General features: G+C 45.4%; 1 protein-coding gene across 1 annotated transcript in view; it reads right to left on the bottom strand.

Moving 5' to 3' along the window:
* The window catches only part of DNAJC13 (DnaJ heat shock protein family (Hsp40) member C13), a 495,155-nt gene that overhangs the window by 147,025 nt on the left and 329,580 nt on the right, over positions 1 to 18,550 (bottom strand). The window contains 3 exon segments of the mRNA XM_033929988.1: positions 1,182 to 1,298; positions 5,031 to 5,144; positions 18,060 to 18,227. Of these exon segments, the coding sequence (XP_033785879.1) occupies positions 1,182 to 1,298; positions 5,031 to 5,144; positions 18,060 to 18,227 (399 nt within the window).

An 18,550-nucleotide genomic window follows, 5' to 3' on the forward strand; every position in this document is an offset into this window, starting at 1 on the left:
TCATACAGAATTTTATCAGATCAGTAGATCTTCCACAGTTGAATACTTAATTCCCCAGAAAAGCTTTCATGAAACAATGTTTTCAGGTCTTTTCTGAGCTGCTGAATGTTTAAGTAAAATCTCAAATATCGTGACAAATTGTTTCATATTTTATCATCAGACAAAGAAAACACACATGTATAAGTCTCAGCATCTGACGCAGAAGGAACATTCAGCAGCACAGCAGATTCCGATTGTAAAGCACATCTTGGCTGGTAGAAACTCAAAATGCTTTAAAAAAATATGCTGGAACTTTAGCATAGATCCTCTGGTGAATTAGAATCAAAACTTTAAACATGACCCCAAACACCTATTGGTGATCTACACGGTAAGGCCGGGATGCCGGGGGGAAGGCAGGAGGGAGGCGGGGGTGGGTCAAAATTAGCAGTGTTAAATAGACACAATGTTGGTTTCTCTTTGGTGCATGAGTAAAAGATTTGAAAACCAACCGAGTACTGGGGTAGGTAGCGGATTAATACTACACTGGAGTGAACTTTTAGGGAATTCAGTGAGGGTTACATGCCTAGCTAAAATAAAATTAGATTACACAGGCCTGTCAGAAAGCTGTGTTTTTAAAATGAAGCTGCACTTCCCCCTCCCCATTCATGGTTTCAGCAATCGTGATTTCACATATTCGCGATTTTTGGGGGGAGGGGGAAAAAGAAAAAAACAAACCACAGTTTAGCCTTCCCCCCGGCGTCCCGGCCTTACCTGGTGGTCTAACGGACTTTTGGGGCAAGAGCGATCTTCCTACACTTCTGCCCCGTGTAGATCGCCAATAGGAAATGGCTGTGGGGAGTTCCCATCGTAGTCTCAAGAGACTACAGGAACTCACGGCAGCTATTTCCTATTGGTGATCTACACAGTAAGGCCGGGATGCTGGGGGGAAGGCAGGAGGGAGGCGGGGGTGGGTCAGAGCTGGACCAGAAGATATTTGCGGTATTTCACCATTCGCAGCCCAGCTCTGCCCCTATCCCCCGTGAATCCGGAGGGAGAAGTGTATTTGTTTTTTTAAATATTTGACATGTAGTCACCTGTACTCAAAGTATAGTCCTGAAACAATCAAAGAAGAGTTTATCTTTCATAACTCTACTTTGGACAAAATGATAGATAATAGCTTTGCAACAACTTAGAAGACTTACCTCCAGCTGAAATGTAGGTTGCTCATTGTACACACGGACAAAAATTTCTCCCACAATTAATTCCTTGGCATGATCACCGAAAACAAATTCTGATCCATAGCTTTTATCACAATCACCCTTTATTAAAGGAAAAGTCATTGTTTATAAAGCATATTTATACATTAAAAATTTTTGAAATGCAATGAGTAACTGACTTCTTATTGTATGCACAATATACAGTTCTATAACTAAGGGCTCCTTTTACAAATGTGCACTAAGCGTTTTAGTGCATGCACCGGATTAGCGTGTGCTATAGCGTGTGCTAGCCGAAAATCTACCGCCTGTTCAAAAGGAGGTGGTAGCGGCTAGCGTGCGCTATTCCACGCATTAAGGCCCTAATGTGCCTTCGTAAAAGGAGCCCCTAGCATTTTAGATCTAGCATTGAAAGGTAACTATATTACTAGGAAGGAATTAAAATTTTTGAAAGTAGATTATCCTAAAATTTTTGTTAACTACAAAACACATAAGTCATTCACTTCACCACGCAGCAGACCTATAGGCTCTGGAATTGGCTGTCCATTCTAATTAACCAGCTCCTGAGACCCACAGTCCTGTCCATTCCATCCCACATGTGTGTGTCTAATGAATGATCAAGTTTTTGGATCAAGTAAAATTCAGTGAATTTTCTGCTAGTCACCATGTATTTTGATTCCAGAAGCACTTGGAATTGTTAAGCAGATTTTCTTGAGAGAAAGACCTTTTAAAAGGATACCCAATGAATTAATAATTTTGGCACAGTTTGCATTGCATTAACATTTACTAACATACCATGGGCTATATATGGGAAGATTAGGTTCTTACCTTGATAATGACTTTCTAGTAGAAAGGCATATGAGTCTTGAACCACTGGGTTATTCTCCTTTACTCACAAGTTCTTAGAGGGCATCATCTACCTTTTTTCTGCATCTCCAGGCTGTGCCCCATCTCCTCAGTTAGTATCAAAACAGTTAAAAATTCATTTAAGAGGATAGAAAAGGATGCGGAAAATGGGGTACTCCCCAGCCAGCCAATTCTGTTCTGATTTGCAACAAGTCAAAAGGCAATAAATCAATGTCAGTATAATTATAACTGAGAACAAGATGGAATGAACAAACTGCCTACCTGAGTACAACCAGAACTAACACTTATATAGCTTTCAAGCCTCTCACTTTTCTCACTGGAACAAAGAAATCAATCAGTACTCTTCGGATCTGTCTGACAACAGACACCAACATCTAGAAATACATACATGTCTGAGACAGCAAGCAGGCTAATTGAAGCCTGACAGGGTAGGCCTTCAAGACTCATGCCTTACTGAGGGACTGCAAAACCAAGTTAGGATTCCACATTGGGAACAGCAGTTTTAGAGGAGGTTGCAGCCACAGTGCTCCTTTCAAAAATCTGGTGACATCTGGATGAGAGACCAAAGAAAATTCTTTTACTTGAGCCCTAAAATACAAGAGCCTTGTTCCTTGTACTTTGAGGGAGCCAGCAGCCAAACTCTTCTCAACACCATCCTGGAAAAATGCAAGGACCACAGGCATTGGAGCCTTCACCAGCTTCACATTCTCCTTAGCACACCAGCACTGAAACATCTTTCAAGGCTTAGCATAGGCTGCGACAGTCACTGGTTTCTTAGATCTGAGCAGAGTAGCTATAACAACCCTTTTTTTCAAAGTGTTCTGGAACCACCAGGGCATCTAGACCCTGCGAGAGCAGAGTTGGATGCAGTGGCAGTTTGAGATGCTTGTCCTTCTGTAGACAAACCAGATCCACATACCATGGCCAACCCCAGATGGTTCGCTATTCTTTGAATGACCCAGCCACAGGAGAAAAAATGTACAACAGCTGTTTTTCTGGCCACTGTTGTACTACATACACGCTGGCGCTTCCAGGCTCGAATCTTAAGCTGAAGAATTGAGAGACTTTTTTATTGATTGTCGATGCCATCAAATTGAATGTCGGATGCCCCCATTGAAGAACAATGCTGTTGAAGAACCTCTGAGCTAGGGACCACTCCCCCAGATCTAAGGTCTGCTGGCTGAGATAGCCGGCTTGCACATTGTTCCCTCCCAATACATGTGCTGCTGATAGAGTTTGCAGGTGGGCTACTGCCCAGCGAAACAATAACTGGGCCTTCAGTTTCAACTAAGCACTCTTGGTACCTCCCTGCCTGTTGATGGAGGCCACCACTGTGGCATTGTCTGAGACAACCTTGACCACTTTGCCTTCCAAGGTGTTCTCCAAAATCTGTAGGTCTAGACAAATAGAACAATACGCCAAGCAGCTGATAGACCACTTCCTCTGTGAGGGTAACTATTGGCCTTGAACGGGGTGACCCTCGCAATATCCACCCCTCCCCCCCCACAAACTATAAAAGCTGGTATTTATCATCAGGATCACCCAAGAGGATATGTGGAGCAGCAAGCCTTTATCACAAGGAGAGAGAAAGAGATAATGGTTATTGTGGATGGGTAGACTAGATGGGCCATTTGGCCTTTATCTGCCATCATGTTTCTATGACTCCGGCCGGAGTCACTGAAGCAAACTTTGACGCACCTCCGCTGTCCAGGTCAGTGGTTTCTGTAAATAATCTGTGTGTGGAGATCAGTGAAACATAAGTGCATCTTGGAGAGGACATAGATAAGCTTCTATGGTGTGTGTCTCTGTCAGTAAAGCATGGACTTTTATTGTGTTGAAGCAAACTCCCAAATATTCTAGGGACTGCGTGGATTCCAAGCTGACTCTTCCGGAAGCTGATGGTCCAACCTAGGTCCTGCAGCAGTTGGACAATTTGCACCACTGACGTTTCTCTTCATGCTTGGATGGAGCTCTGATCAGCCAGCTGTCCAAGTATGGATGCACCTGGATCTTTGCTTTGCACAGGTATGCTGCAACAACAACCATTACCTTGGTAAAGGTGTGAAGCTCCATTGACTGATTGAAGGGGAGCACTGAGAACTGGAAATGTCTTTCCAGTGCATGGGATCTCAGGACCTCCTGTGAGCTGGAAATATGGGAATCAGTAAGCCTCTCTCAAATCTAGAGAGACCAGAAATTCCCCAGGCGACACTGAAGCTATGACCAAACAGCCAGTCTCTATTTGGAATCGTGGTATGTTCAGCACTGCATTGACCAACTTCAGATTCAAGATTGGTCTCTAGTCATCTGAGTTTTTCCAGAATTTGATGAAATATATGGAGTATCTGCACAAGCCCAATTCTTTGGCTGGCATGGGTTCTACAACCCGTACATCTAGAAGCTGTTTCACCGTTGCTCGGACTCTGACTGCTTTCTCTGGCTGGAGAGCTCATAAATAAGTCCAATAGAGGATGAAAAAATTCAAGCTTGTATTCCTCTCAAATGATGTCCAGTACCTAGTAGTCTAGGCAAATCCACGCCCAAGCCTCCCAATAAGTCGACAACCTTCCTCCAATCAGAGGAAGTTCAGCTACCAACCTGGCCTCATTGGGACTTCTTGGAGGCCGTTGCGGGGCGCACAATAGAGATCTGAGCTCTCCTGGAGACTCCAAACCTCTGCAGAGATCTCTGAAACAATCTATGGTCAGAGGACCCCAATGAGGACTAACGGGATCAATGGGAAGACTGAAAGGAACTATGACCTGACCCCCCCCCCCAGGGGCCCAAGGTCTGCTATCTGGAAAGGACTTTGAGCAAAAATCTGCAACGACAACCATAAGATCATCCAGTCCCTTTTCCAAAGAATATTTAACCCTTGAAAATTGGAGGGCTGCCTATGCCCCTGCTATAGTCTACCATTGGCTTAAATCCCTCCACAAACTGCTTATAGTTCAAACAGAATTGACTTACTCGTCTGGTCATACTTTCTTGCTGAGATTCAAGGAATTCTAGCAACTCAGCTCTGGTTCCATTATTCCAAATCAAATAGGGGCTTTCTGTGTTGCTGTTGAGCATCTTGAGAATCTACAATGAAAAGGAATGAAAGAAGTTTAAAAATTATATCTCCTCAAATTTGTACTTATGATCCCCCCCCCCAACAAAATAAAAATATTGTTCAACAAAAACAATTCCACTGAATTGGTCACAGTTTAGCTATATTAACATTAAGCATATGATATATACTATGGTAAAGTTTAGACCCTATTACTTGTACTGCAGCATGATGGGATCAGGCTAGGTTCCTTCAATCACCAGGATGTGTTAATCTCAGACACACTACAGAGTTAGTGTGCTTAAACCCAAGATCATGTCATTCAAGAAGAGCTGAAGATTTTTCTAATCAGTGATCATATATAGAGGACAGCCAAGCAGATACACCCTTGCTGATACAACAGTTCTCAATAGACCTGCCCTTACGCTTTCTTCAACCCAGTTCCTCTTTACTAGTACAGTTTAGAATTATTCTTCATTGTACTTTGAACCTAACCCCTGCTGTACACATGGTTTCTGCTGCAGATCCAGATCCTGTTCAGTGCCTAGTTCCTACTTTAATACTTTATGCTTGTTTCTGCTCATTGTTTGCATGGCTGTACCCTGCCTAGCTGATCCATCTAAGGATCTAGCCAGAGGAGGTCTTGACACTTAACAGCAGTTTATGCTCTTATTTAGACAAAAATTGTTTTCTGTATTTGTTATAAGGTTTTATCTACAGTAAATTGTAAAGGCAAAGATGATAGGAGGGGATGGGATTTGATTTACCACTGTGTGGCTACAATCAAAGCAGTTTACATATTTTAGACAGGTACTTATTTTGTACTGAAGACGTGGCACTGTGGCTCAAATAGCAGGGAATGGCATACCTTTCTAAGCCTGACGGTTGTGTAGGAAGCAATTTATTGGTATGTGCAAACAAACAAAATATAGACATTTTTATATTTAAAAAGGTATGAAGCAAGCAGATGGCTAAGAAACTCTGAATGAGCAATGAGGGTGAAAAAGAAAAATATGCGAGTCCTTGCTGGGCCATTAATGGAACTCAGATAATAAAAGCTGAATTAAACATAAGATCTTGTAATATAACTGAAATCTACAGAGGCAGAAATATAAAACTTTGCCCTCAACAAAAAGACTTCTTGTCCCACCTTTATTTCCTATTCTTATCTTAGCTCAGAGAACATTAGCTGAGCCTAGGTTTCCTGTCTTTGTTCTCTGTGACCTCCTCTTTTGCTCTCATGTTTTATTTTTATAATAATATAATTAGTTAGATTTTAGAGTTAAAAGCCTTGCTTATCTGATATTTCCTTCTTATATCAATTATATAGGATTGTATTGTGTATGCATGGGGCCCTAGATTGAGTGCTTGTGTGTGGGCTTGGAAATGCTATGTTCAGCATTCAAACAGGGATTGTGTTATAAAGATATAGTGGTACCTTGGTTTATGAGCATAATTTGTTCCAGAAGCATGCTCGTAAGCCAAAGCATTTGTATATCAAAGCAAAGTTCCCCATAGGCCATAATGCAAACTCAGAAGATTCGTTCCATAACCAAAGTTTGCTATGGTGGCCCATGGGTGGGTACCTGCCAGTGGGTGCTGCAGCCACTTCAGCAGAGTGGCTTCTTTCCCTCGGGATTCCCATGCGGCTGCCCTCCCGCTTTGGCCGATACCTCTGCCATCTGCCAGCGCCTCCCGACTCCCAATTCAAGCCGGCCACCATCCTATAGAAGCATGCACAGGACTTCTCAGCTCCCAAACCAAGCCGGCTGCCGCCCCGAGAATGCACGCGCCACATACAAGCATGCACGACATTGTGTGGCAATGCAATGTTAAGGAGCTGTAGAGGGAATTGAACTCACAACCTCAGGGTGCTGAGACAGCTGCTCTAACCACTAGGCCACTCCTTAATTCAAAACATGGAAGTTAGTATTAGAGAATGACATGGTGGCAGTTTACCCGCGGCTACTGTGTTTAGCCGCGGGTAACCCGCCAAAAACGGGGAATGAAAATTAGCAGCCTCTGCGGGGACGGGGACAAGGCCATCACCGCCCCATGGAGCGGTGAATGGTCTTGTCACCACAGTGAGGCATAAAGGATCGTGCGGTCACCACAGCCCCCACCCACCCACCCGCACGCCGGCTCGATCGTTTAACCAGCTTCCTCTCTCCACCTCACCTTAGTTTGCCGTCTTTCTTTTTCGGCGACCGGAACGCTTTCAAAAGAGCCGTACATGCGCGGCTGCTCAGTATTCAATCTTCTGCTCTGACCCAACCGGAAACAGGAAGTTGCAGCAGAGCAGAAGATTGAACTTTGAGCAGCCGCGCATGCGCGGCTCTTTGAAAGCGTGCCGGTCGCCGAAAAAGAAAACCGGCAAACTAAGGAGAGCTGGACAGCAGTAGCGTACCAAGGGGGGGGGGGGGGGGGGGGCGGGAGGGGCGAAAAAGGTAATGATGCCAGGCCTTGGAGCACCGAGGCAGACCGCTTCTCCCCCCTCCCAGCCGAACCCCCGCTGACCCTCCTATCTCTCCCCCCCCCAAGTGAACCTTTCCGACCCTCCCAGCGAAAGCAGCAAACCTCCCTCCAGTAGCGTCGGCTTTCTCCTCCCTCTGCCGCATCACTGATGACGTCATCAGTGACGCGGCAGAGGGAGGAGAAAGCCGCGAAGGAGGTTTGCTGCTCTAGCTGGGAGGGTCGGAAAGGTTCACTTGGGGGGAGAGATAGGAGGGTCAGTGGGGGTTCGGCTGGGAGGGGGGAGAAGCGGTCTGCCTCGGTGCTCCATTACCTTCTTCGGGCAGCAGCAGCGTTTACAATTCGCTGCTGTTGCCGGCCTCAGGCCTTGTTCTCTGCCGGATCCTGCCTACTTCCTGTTTTCATGAAGACAGGACCCGACAGAGAGGAAGGCCTGAAGCGGGCAACAGCAGTGAATTGTGAATGCTGCTGCTGCCCGATGAAGTTCAGGACATCAGGACATCGGGGAAGGAGCAGGGAGAAATCGGCTGCTGGCTTGGGGGTGAGGGTAGGGAAAGAATCGTGGAAGTGGAGAAATTGGCACGATGGCTTTGTGGGGGCTAGGGGGAGAGAGAAAGAAAGGAAAAAATAAAGAGGGGGGCCCAGGGAGAGAGGGAAAGAAAGGCAGAAATAAAGAGGGGTCAGGGGGAGAGAGAAAGAAAGGCAGAAAGAAAGAGGGGGATCAAGGGGAGAGAGAAAGAAAGGCAGAAATAAAGAGGGGGTCAAGAGGGAGAGAAAGAAAGGCAGAAAGAAAGAGGAGGGCCAGGGGGAGAGAGAAATAAAGAGGGAGGCCAGGAGGAGAGAGAAAGAAAGGCAGAAATAAAGAGGGGGCCAGGGGGAGAGAGAAAGAAAGGCAGAAATAAAGAGGGGAGCCAGGGGGAGAGAGAAATTAAAAAAAAGATCATGCTACCCCATTATTGAAACATATGTACTGGCTGCAGGTATATCCAAGGACACAATTTAAAATAATGTTTTTTGATTTTAAGTGTCTTCATGTAGCTGCACTTGAATAATTAAGTTTTAATAAAGTCCTATATACTAAGGGCCTTTTTTACGAAGCCGTTTAGCACAGGCCGCTGCGGTAATGGCCCCTAAGCCCATAGAGATTTAAAGGGCTTCAAGGCTGTTGACGCACGGCTTTGTAAAAGAGGCCCTAAGATGGGTGTGAAGATCATCACCAAAAGTTTCACCATCCTACCATAATATTGTCAGTGGCAAATAGTCATGCATTTCAGTGTTATGCCTTAGCTTTGTGGGATAGAATTCCCTCAAAATTAGCGTAGAAATTTCATAGTGTTAAAAATAAGTATTTTTCCAACAAGTATTTTAATAGATTTCTTACTTGTTGATTATTTTATTTTGTTAGGGGGAGGGGGTTGAATTTGCTACTTTTTTTTTTTACATTTTGTTTTTACATGGTTTTGTTTTAGATTATTGTAATCTACCTAAAATCAATTTAAATCATGATTTCTACCGAAAAAAATCATTCTTGCTGGTATAATCTTAATATTTACAACCTGACAAAGGCTTCATTTTCTTGAAAAATAAATTTTTAGATTAGTTTTACAATTATATCAAAATTACTGATTTAGTTATACCAGTGTAGGCAAATTCATTAGTCAAAAGAGCCAAAGATCAGCAGTACAACAATTAAGATTTCTTTTGAGAGCCAAATTTCTTTTCAAGAACCATGATTTTAGGAATCGGTTTAAACTAGCTACTAACATTAAATCAAACCAGATATCATAATAATAATTTTATTTATTGATAAAAAACTCTTTTTCTACCTTTTGTTGTTTCTGCTTTAATCATCTTGCCTTCACTCATTTCTTTCTAGCCAGCATCTGTCCTCTCTGTGTCTTCCATGCAGCATCAGCCCCTTCCATGTGCGTCCTCTCTCTCTGCCCCTGCCATCCACTGTCCGCCCTCTCCCCGTTCTATATGGCATCTTCCTTCTTTCTATGCTCCTTCCATAAACTTTCTATCTTGTGCCCCTTCTCTCCTTTGTACATGATTCATTTCAGCTCTGTCACCTCTCCATTTTTCTGTCACCACCCCCTCCCCTAAGCTCTGGCATCTCTCTCTTCGCCTTTCCTTCCCATCCCATGGTCTGGCATATGTCTCCTTTCCTTCCCTGGCATTTCTCTCCTTTCCTTTCATCTCTCCCTATCCATCCATGCTCTGACAATCTCCTCCTTTCTTTTCCCTTAGTCTGGCATACCTTCCCTCCTTCCCCCATGCCCTGGCATCTCTTCCTCCCTCCCTTTCTTTCCTCCATGCCCTGCCATCTCTTCCTCTCTTCCCTCCACGCCCTGGCATCTCTTCCTCCCTCTCTTCCCTTCTTGACCTGGCATCTCTTCCTCCCTCTCTTTCCTTCATGACCTGGCATCTCTTCCTCTCTCCCTCTCTTCCCTCCATGACCTGGCATCTCTTCCTCCCTCCCTCCCTTCCCTCCCTCCCTTCCCTCCATGCCCTGGCATCTCTTCCCTCCATGCCCTGGCATCTATTCCTCCCTCCCAGCCCTGGCATCTCCTTTCATTCATTCCTTTCCCTTCAGTTTGGTGCAATTCTCTCCCCCTCTGCTCCCTTTCCTCCTTCTATCACCCCATCCCCGGTCGGCAGTGCAGCCCCCTAAGCGGGTGCTCCAAGCCCTGGCGTCATGAACTTCAGGCAGCAGCAGCAGCATTCACAATTTGCTGCTGTTGCTGGCTTCGGGCCTTCTTCTCTGTTAGGTCCTGCCTTCATGGAAACAGGAAGTAGGCAGTAGTATATAAGCAGAAATGGTATCAGAGAGGAAGACCCAAAGCCAGCAACAGCAGCTAATTGTAAACGGTGTTGCTACCTGAAGAAGTTAAAGATGCCGGGCCTTGGAGCACCCAGGGCAGACCGCTTCTCTCCCTGTAGCCAGGGCCCCTCTGAAAAGGAACATTTAGCTCTCCCTCCCATGCGAACCCCGCCGACCCACCGCGAGACGACCGACAAACTTCACTTCAGCACTCGTTGGCAGCCACAGCACTCTAAACAGGCTGCTTTGCAGTTCGTGGCCTTCTGTGAGTGATTCCCTCTGCCGCGTCACTGATGATGTCATCAGTAATGCTGCAGAGGGAATCACCAACAGAAGGCTGCGAACTGCAAAGCAGCCTGCTTAGAGTGCTGAGGCTGTCGACTAGTGCTGGAGGGAGGTTTGTTGGTCGTCTTGCGATGGGAGGGTCGACAGGGTGGGTCCGGGACGATGACACTGTGGGAGAGGGGGGGAGGGGGCAGGCAATGACTCTGCTGCAAATCCAGTGAGGATGAGGGAGATCCCCAAACAGCCCTAAAGCACCACACCGGCGGGCCTCCCTGACCATTTTTGTGCCCTATCCTTTAATCTGGCTCTGATGGAGCCATTCTCCCAAACTTCCCTAAACAAAAATGTCAATGCTGTTATTTTATTATTGATACCATTTCTGCTTATATACTACTATTATTAATCATTTTTATAGTGCTACTAGACATATTATTTAGTATTTCTAATTGTATTCACTGCCACTCAGTATTGCCCCTCTCAAAAAATATTTGTTTCAACTCCTTATTTCTTCATAACTATATCAAAATGCAAATATATGCAGTAATAATTCCAAATATATTTTTGCTCAAATATGACAGTTCCTCAAGGTAATCTTTAGGAAATATAATGAAATCAAAACATTTACCAACGTGAAGATCCTGCCTGTTTAAACATGTTCCTTTTGTCATCTTCATCAAAGCACTTCTCGTGGTATTGTTTCATTTGACCCACCAGGCCTTGCATTTCTTTGTTGCAATGTTTGCAATTTGCATGCATGCATGCTTTACCCATAGGTAAAGGAACTTCATTAAAATATTCCCAAATTGGATCTTTTATGGCATGCTTGCAATATAGGGTTTTTTTTTTTAATCTCCAAGGAGAGAATAATATGATAATCCTCAGGCTATAAAAACAGAGATCCAAGACTTGAGGAGTATTATGCTTAAAAATGTTTCACTTTCATTTTTACTGCTTGCCCCTCCCTCCTCACACTTAGCTCCTTGTGCAGATAAACTGTATAAAAGTAGTACTTAAGAGGTAAGGGGTACATTGATTTGCAAAAGGGCTGCTAAAGCACAGTTACTTACCGTAACAGGTGTTATCCAGGGACAGCAGGCAGATATTCTTGACTGATGGGTGACGGCACCGACGGAGCCCCGGTACGGACAATTTTAGAGTGATTGCACTCTAAGAACTTTTTAGAAAGTTCTAGCTCGGCCGCACCGCGCACGCGCGAGTGCCTTCCCGCCCGACAGAGGCGCGCGGTCCCTCAGTTAGTATAAGCCAGCTAAGAAGCCAACCCGGGGAGGTGGGTGGGACGCAAGAATATCTGCCTGCTGTCCCTGGATAACACCTGTTACGGTAAGTAACTGTGCTTTATCCCAGGACAAGCAGGCAGCATATTCTTGACTGATGGGTGACCTCTAAGCTAACAAAAAGAGGGATGGAGGGAAGGTTGGCCATTAAGAAAACAAATTTTGTAAAACAGATTGGCCGAAGTGACCATCCCTTCTGGAGAATGCATCCAGACAATAATGAGATGTAAAAGTGTGAACTGAGGACCAAGTAGCAGCTTTGCAGATTTCCTCAATAGGAGTGGAACGGAGGAAAGCTACAGATGCTGCCATTGCTCTGACTCTATGGGCCGTGACAGAACCTTCCAGTGGCAGTCCGGTCTGAGCATAACAGAATGAAATGCACGCTGCTAGCCAATTAGACAACGTACGTTTAGAAACAGGACGTCCCAATTTATTCAGATCAAAGGATAGAAAGAGTTGGGGAACTGATCTGTGGGGTTTCGTACGCTCCAGATAGTAAGCAAGAGCCCTTTTACAATCCAAAGTATGCAGAGCTTGTTCCCCAGAATGAGAATGAGGTTTTGGAAAGAAAACCGGTAGAACAATGGATTGGTTGAGATGAAATTCAGAAACAACCTTGGGGAGAAACTTTGGATGTGTACGCAGAACCACCTTGTCATGATGAAAGACCGTAAAAGGTGGATCTGCAACCAGTGCATGAAGCTCACTGACTCTCCTGGCAGAGGTAAGAGCAATAAGGAAAAGTACCTTCCAAGTGAGAAATTTGAAAGGAGAAGTAGCTAAAGGTTCAAATGGAGGCTTCATTAAAGCTGAAAGAACCACATTGAGATCCCAGATAACCGGAGGGGCTTTAAGAGGTGGTTTCACATTGAAAAGCCCACGCATGAACCTGGACACCAGGGGATGAGCTGAAAGGAGTTTTCCATGGACTGGCTCATGAAAAGCTGCAATGGCACTGAGGTGGACCCTGATGGAAGAGGACTTCAGGCCAGAATCAGACAAAGAAAGAAGATAATCCAACAACGTCTCCACCGCTAGGGAAGTGGGATCAAGATGATGAAGAAGACACCAGGAAGAAAACCTCGTCCACTTTTGATGGTAACATTGTAGAGTGGCTGGTTTCCTGGAGGCATCCAGAATGGAACGAACGGGCTGAGACAAAAGAGTATCAGTCGAGTTCAGCCCGAGAGATACCAAGCCATCAGGTGTAGAGACTGGAGGTTGGGATGCAGAAGGGTTCCCTGCTGTTGCGTAAGCAGAGAAGGAAACAGAGGAAGAAGAAAAGGTTCCCTGGAACTGAGTTGAAGTAGAAGGGAGAACCAATGTTGCCTGGGCCACCTCGGAGCAATCAGAATCATGGTGGCTCGTTCCCTCTTGAGCTTGAACAAGGTTCTCAACATGAGAGGCAGAGGAGGGAAGGCGTACAGGAACAGATTCGACCAGTCGAGGAGAAAAGCATCTGCTGTTAGACGGTGTGGAGAGTAAAGTCTGGAGCAGAATAGGGGCAGCTGATGATTGTGAGGAGCTGCAAAGAGGTCTATCTGAGGAGTGCCCCATTGATTGAAGATAGAGTGCAGAGTTACGGGATCGAGTGTCCACTCGTGAGGTTGGAGAATTCTGCTGAGTTTGTCCGCTAAGGAATTCTGTTTCCCTTGAATGTATATAGCTTTCAGGAAGAGATGATGATCTATGGCCCAAGTCCAGATCTTCTGAGCTTCCTGGCATAAAAGGCGAGAGCCTGTCCCACCCTGTTTGTTGATGTAGTACATCGCAACCTGATTGTCTGTGCACAACAGAAGGACCTGAGGAAAGAGAAGGTGTTGGAAGGCCTTGAGGGCGTAAAACATCGCTCTGAGTTCCAGGAAATTGATTTGATGTTTCCTCTCCTGGGCTGACCAAAGACCTTGAGTCTGGAACTCGTTCAAGTGAGCTCCCCATGCATACAGAGAGGCGTCGGTGGTGATGACTAGTTGATGAGGAGGCTGATGGAACAGAAGACCTCTGGATAGATTTGAGGATACCAACCACCATTGCAGAGACTGACGAAGAGATGATGTCACAGATATGTGTCGTGAGCAAGGGTCCGACGCTTGGGACCACTGGGTCGCAAGGGTCCATTGAGGAGTGCGCAGGTGAAGACGGGCATGAGGTGTGACATGAACTGTGGATGCCATGTGTCCCAAGAGCACCATCATTTGCCTTGCTGAGATGGACGGCAGAGGAAGTACCTGGTGACATAGAGACTGAAGGGTCTGAAGACGATTGGATGGCAGGAAAGCTCTCATGAGGAGTGTATCTAGGATCGCTCCAATGAATTGAAGTCTCTGAGTGGGAATGATATGGGATTTGGGTAGATTGATCTCGAATCCCAGAAGTTGTAGAAACTGGATGGTTTGGTTGGTGGCCAGAAGGACCGCTTGGGCAGAAGTGTCTTTGATCAACCAATCGTCCAGGTAAGGAAATACCTGCAGGTGGTGAGAGCGTAGAAAAGCCGCCACCACAATGAGACATTTGGTGAATACCCTTGGAGATGAGGCAAGACCGAAGGGCAGCACCTTGTACTGGTAATGACAATGATTGATCATGAATCGGAGATATGGTCTTGAGGTTACATTGATCGGTATGTGAGTGTAAGCCTCTTTGAGATCGAGGGAGCATAGCCAGTCGTTTTGATTTAGAAGGGGATAAAGGATGGCTAAAGAAAGCATCTTGAATTTTTCTTTTACTAGATGAATGTTGAGATCGCGAAGATCCAGGATGGGTCTGAGATCTCCTGTCTTTTTGGGAACTAGAAAGTAACGGGAGTAGAATCCCTGCCCCTTTTGATCTAGAGGAACTTCCTCTATAGCGTTCAGAAGGAGGAGGGATTGGACCTCCTGAATAAGGAGGGCTGATTGAGGACTGTTCAAAGCAGACTCTTTTGGCAGGCTTTGAGGTGGGAGAGTCTGAAAGTTGAGAGAGTAGCCGTGGCGGATGATGTTGAGGACCCATTGGTCCGAAGTGATTACTTCCCACCGGCTGAGGAACAGAGAAAGTCGACCTCCTATTGGTTGAGGCAGGAGAGCAGGAATAGGGATACTGGCTATACTGCGGAGAATGAAGTCAAAAGGGCTGTGACTTTTGCTGAGGAGGTTGTTTTACAGCTTGTTGCTGTTGCTGTTGTCTGGGAGGCTGACGTTGCTGTTGCCTCTGACGCCTAGGTTGTTGAGCAGTGGTAGGCAATGGACGGGCTGTGAAACGGCGTTGATAGGCCGATTGCTGCCTGTATGGTCTTGGCGGAGGAGGCTTCTTTTTATTCTTGAGCAGGGTATCCCAGCGCGTCTCATGAGCAGAGAGCTTTTGTGTGGTTGAGTCCATGGAATCCCCAAAGAGCTCATCCCCTAGACATGGGGCATTGGCTAACCGATCTTGATGGTTAACATCAAGCTCGGATACCCGAAGCCAGGCCAAACGACGCATAGCTACTGACATTGCTGTCGCTCTGGATGTAAGTTCAAAAGTGTCATATATGGATCTCACCATAAACTTACGCAATTGGAGAAGAGACGACAAGCATGTGTGAAAAGCGGAATGCTTTCGTGAAGGAAGATATTTCTCGAAAGAAGCCATGGTGGTAAGGAGATGCTTTAAATAAAAAGAAAAATGAAAAGCATAATTACTAGCCCTATTAGCTAACATAGCATTTTGGTAGAGCCTCTTACCAAATTTATCCATGGCCCTTCCTTCTCTGCCAGGAGGGACAGATGCATATACACTGGCTCCTGAAGTCTTTTTAAGGGTGGATTCGACAAATAAGGATTCATGTGGTAGTTGAGGTTTGTCGAACCCAGGAATGGGAATTACCTTATATAGAGAATCCAGTTTACGTGGGGCCCCTGGGACAGTTAAAGGAGTCTCTAAATTCTTATAGAAAGTTTCCCTCAGGATGTCATGAAGGGGAAGTTTCAAAAATTCCTTTGGAGGCTGATCAAAATCAAGGGCATCCAAAAAAGCTTTAGACTTTTTGGATTCAGCCTCCAAAGGAATGGACAAGGACTCACACATCTCTTTCAAAAAACTAGAGAAAGAGGAAGTGGCCTGTTTGGAGGATGGGTCAGGGACAGCCGAATCCTCCTCCTCTGAGGAACATTCTCCTTCAGAAAGAAAGGGTTCCTCTGAGTCTCCCCACAGATCAGGGTCCCTTACATGGGAAGAATGGTCACGAGACTCAGGTGTCGACGTTTGCATGTGTCGGGTTTTGCGCATCGACTTACCCGACCTCATCGATACCGTGTCCGGAGAAGTTATCGGACGCACCGGTGCCGAAGTCTGCACCGATTGATGGTGAGCTCTCGGCTCCGGTGCAAGGACTGGCATCGATACCGATGAGGTTAGGTGAAGCGGTACCGAAACAGTGGAAGCGGTTAATACGGGTTCCACAATCGGTACCGATACAGGTTGTTCAACAACCGGTACCGATGGCTCGGTGCGAACTGGCACCGGAAGGTTCGGTGTTATGATAGCAGGAAGGAGTCGTTCTAATTGCTCCTTAAGCTGCACCTGAAGGATGGCCGTAATGCAGTCATCGAGGGATGGCACCGGTACCGCTTTTTTCTTCTGCGGTACCTGCGGTGCCGCTCGATGCCCCGGAGATGAGGAGCCCGATGTCGAGGGACTCACCTCTATAGGGGCGGAGCGCTTCCGCTGGCGTCGAACCGGCGGCAGGATTGGGCTCACTGCACTCGAGGCCGGAAGACGTTCCAGCGGGGAAGGCTTCTTAGCCGGCTTACCTGACTGTTGGGATGCCGGTGTGGAATCACGCGGCGTCGAAGACGAGGGTGCCGACTGAATCGGTGCCGAAGCCGGAGTCGAAGGAACGGGGTCGGACATCTCGGCACCGAACAACAATCGCTGTTGAATTAAGCGATTTTTTAATGTTCGTTTTTTCAAAGTAGCACAGCGGGTGCAAGAAGAGGCCTGATGCTCAGGACCCAAACACTGTAAACACCAGTTGTGTGGGTCCGTGAGAGATATAGGCCTAGCACACCGCTGGCACTTTTTAAAACCCGGTTGAGGGGGCATGAAAGGAAAAACGGCTTCCGCCAAATCGAAGGCCGAGGCTTCGATGGTGGCAGAAGGCCCCGCCGGGGAAAACCGAAAATTGAAGAAAAAAAGAAAGTTTTTTTTTTTTTTTTTTTTTAACAAAATAAAAGAAAGAAAAAAGGCAAATTAAGCCAAACGTTTACGCGAGCGGGAAGGCAAGTTAGGAAAAAATTTCAACAGCCGTTGAAAACGCGTCTTCTTAGCTCCGCGGAAACTAAGAAACTGAGGGACCGCGCGCCTCTGTCGGGCGGGAAGGCACTCGCGCGTGCGCGGTGCGGCCGAGCTAGAACTTTCTAAAAAGTTCTTAGAGTGCAATCACTCTAAAATTGTCCGTACCGGGGCTCCGTCGGTGCCGTCACCCATCAGTCAAGAATATGCTGCCTGCTTGTCCTGGGATAATGTGTTTTTCTCAACTCTACATTTTATAACATTTTTGCTGTGAGGAAGCATATTATCTCTGCAGAAACAAATTCACAGTTTTAAGAAATGTAAAACCAAGCATCTGTGATATCTTCTAGATAAAGGGCTCCTTTTACAAAGGTGCGTTAGCAGTTTTAGCGCATGTTAAAATGCCACGCGCGCTAGCTGCTACCACCTCCTTTTAAGCAGGCAGCAGTTTTTCGGATAGCATGTGCTAATCGTGTGCGTGCATTAAAAACACTAGGGCACCTTCGTAAAAGGAGCCCAAAATAATTGTCCATGACATTATGAATGGATTAATGGAATTCATTTACCAAAAAAATTAAACATTTCATGAATATACAACCTCAAGCTACATAATTAAAAACAAATCCTTATTTCATAATGAATAACTATTGGACTATAATGTATCTTAAATAGAAAACTATCTTTAGAAATATTTTTCCTCAAAATAGCATTTTATTTTTTTAAATCCAATTTAAATAAAAAATTCAATATTTTGACTTTTTGTTTAGAGAATCGTGATTTTTATCCACCCTGATTTAAAACTGCACACAATGTTTTACCTCAGCAGGACTAGACACTGAAAGCTTTCTGGACACATACGGTGTCAGCATGCAGGCCAAACTTTTTCTTATTGCTGGGTTTTCAGGAGTAGCTTGCTCTTCCAATAGATATCCTCCAAGCCGACTCAGAGCAAGAAGGCTCAGCTTAGCGAGACTATTGGCCACTTCCTGATCATACAAACAAAAAAGCACAAACTATGACCTACATTTTATATTACATATTCAATATACCTAGCACGCTATTCTATTTCAGTGAAGAAAAAAAAACAGATCATCATCAGTTTGGATTTCCCAGTACTATAAACTACATGACTATGAAAAGTAAATTTGTGCAAAATAAACCAATACCTATAATATAAATATGTGCTGCTATTCAAGAATCAAGCTGCCCAACTCAAATATGGATCATCATTAGCACATGAACTGTAAAAACTTTAAAGTTTGGAATGTATGTGCTTTAAAAAGTTACATGCTAAGAATTAAAGCTGCTC

This window comes from Geotrypetes seraphini, chromosome 2 (genome assembly GCF_902459505.1).
Source record: "Geotrypetes seraphini chromosome 2, aGeoSer1.1, whole genome shotgun sequence".
Classification (NCBI taxonomy): Eukaryota; Metazoa; Chordata; class Amphibia; order Gymnophiona; family Dermophiidae; genus Geotrypetes; species Geotrypetes seraphini.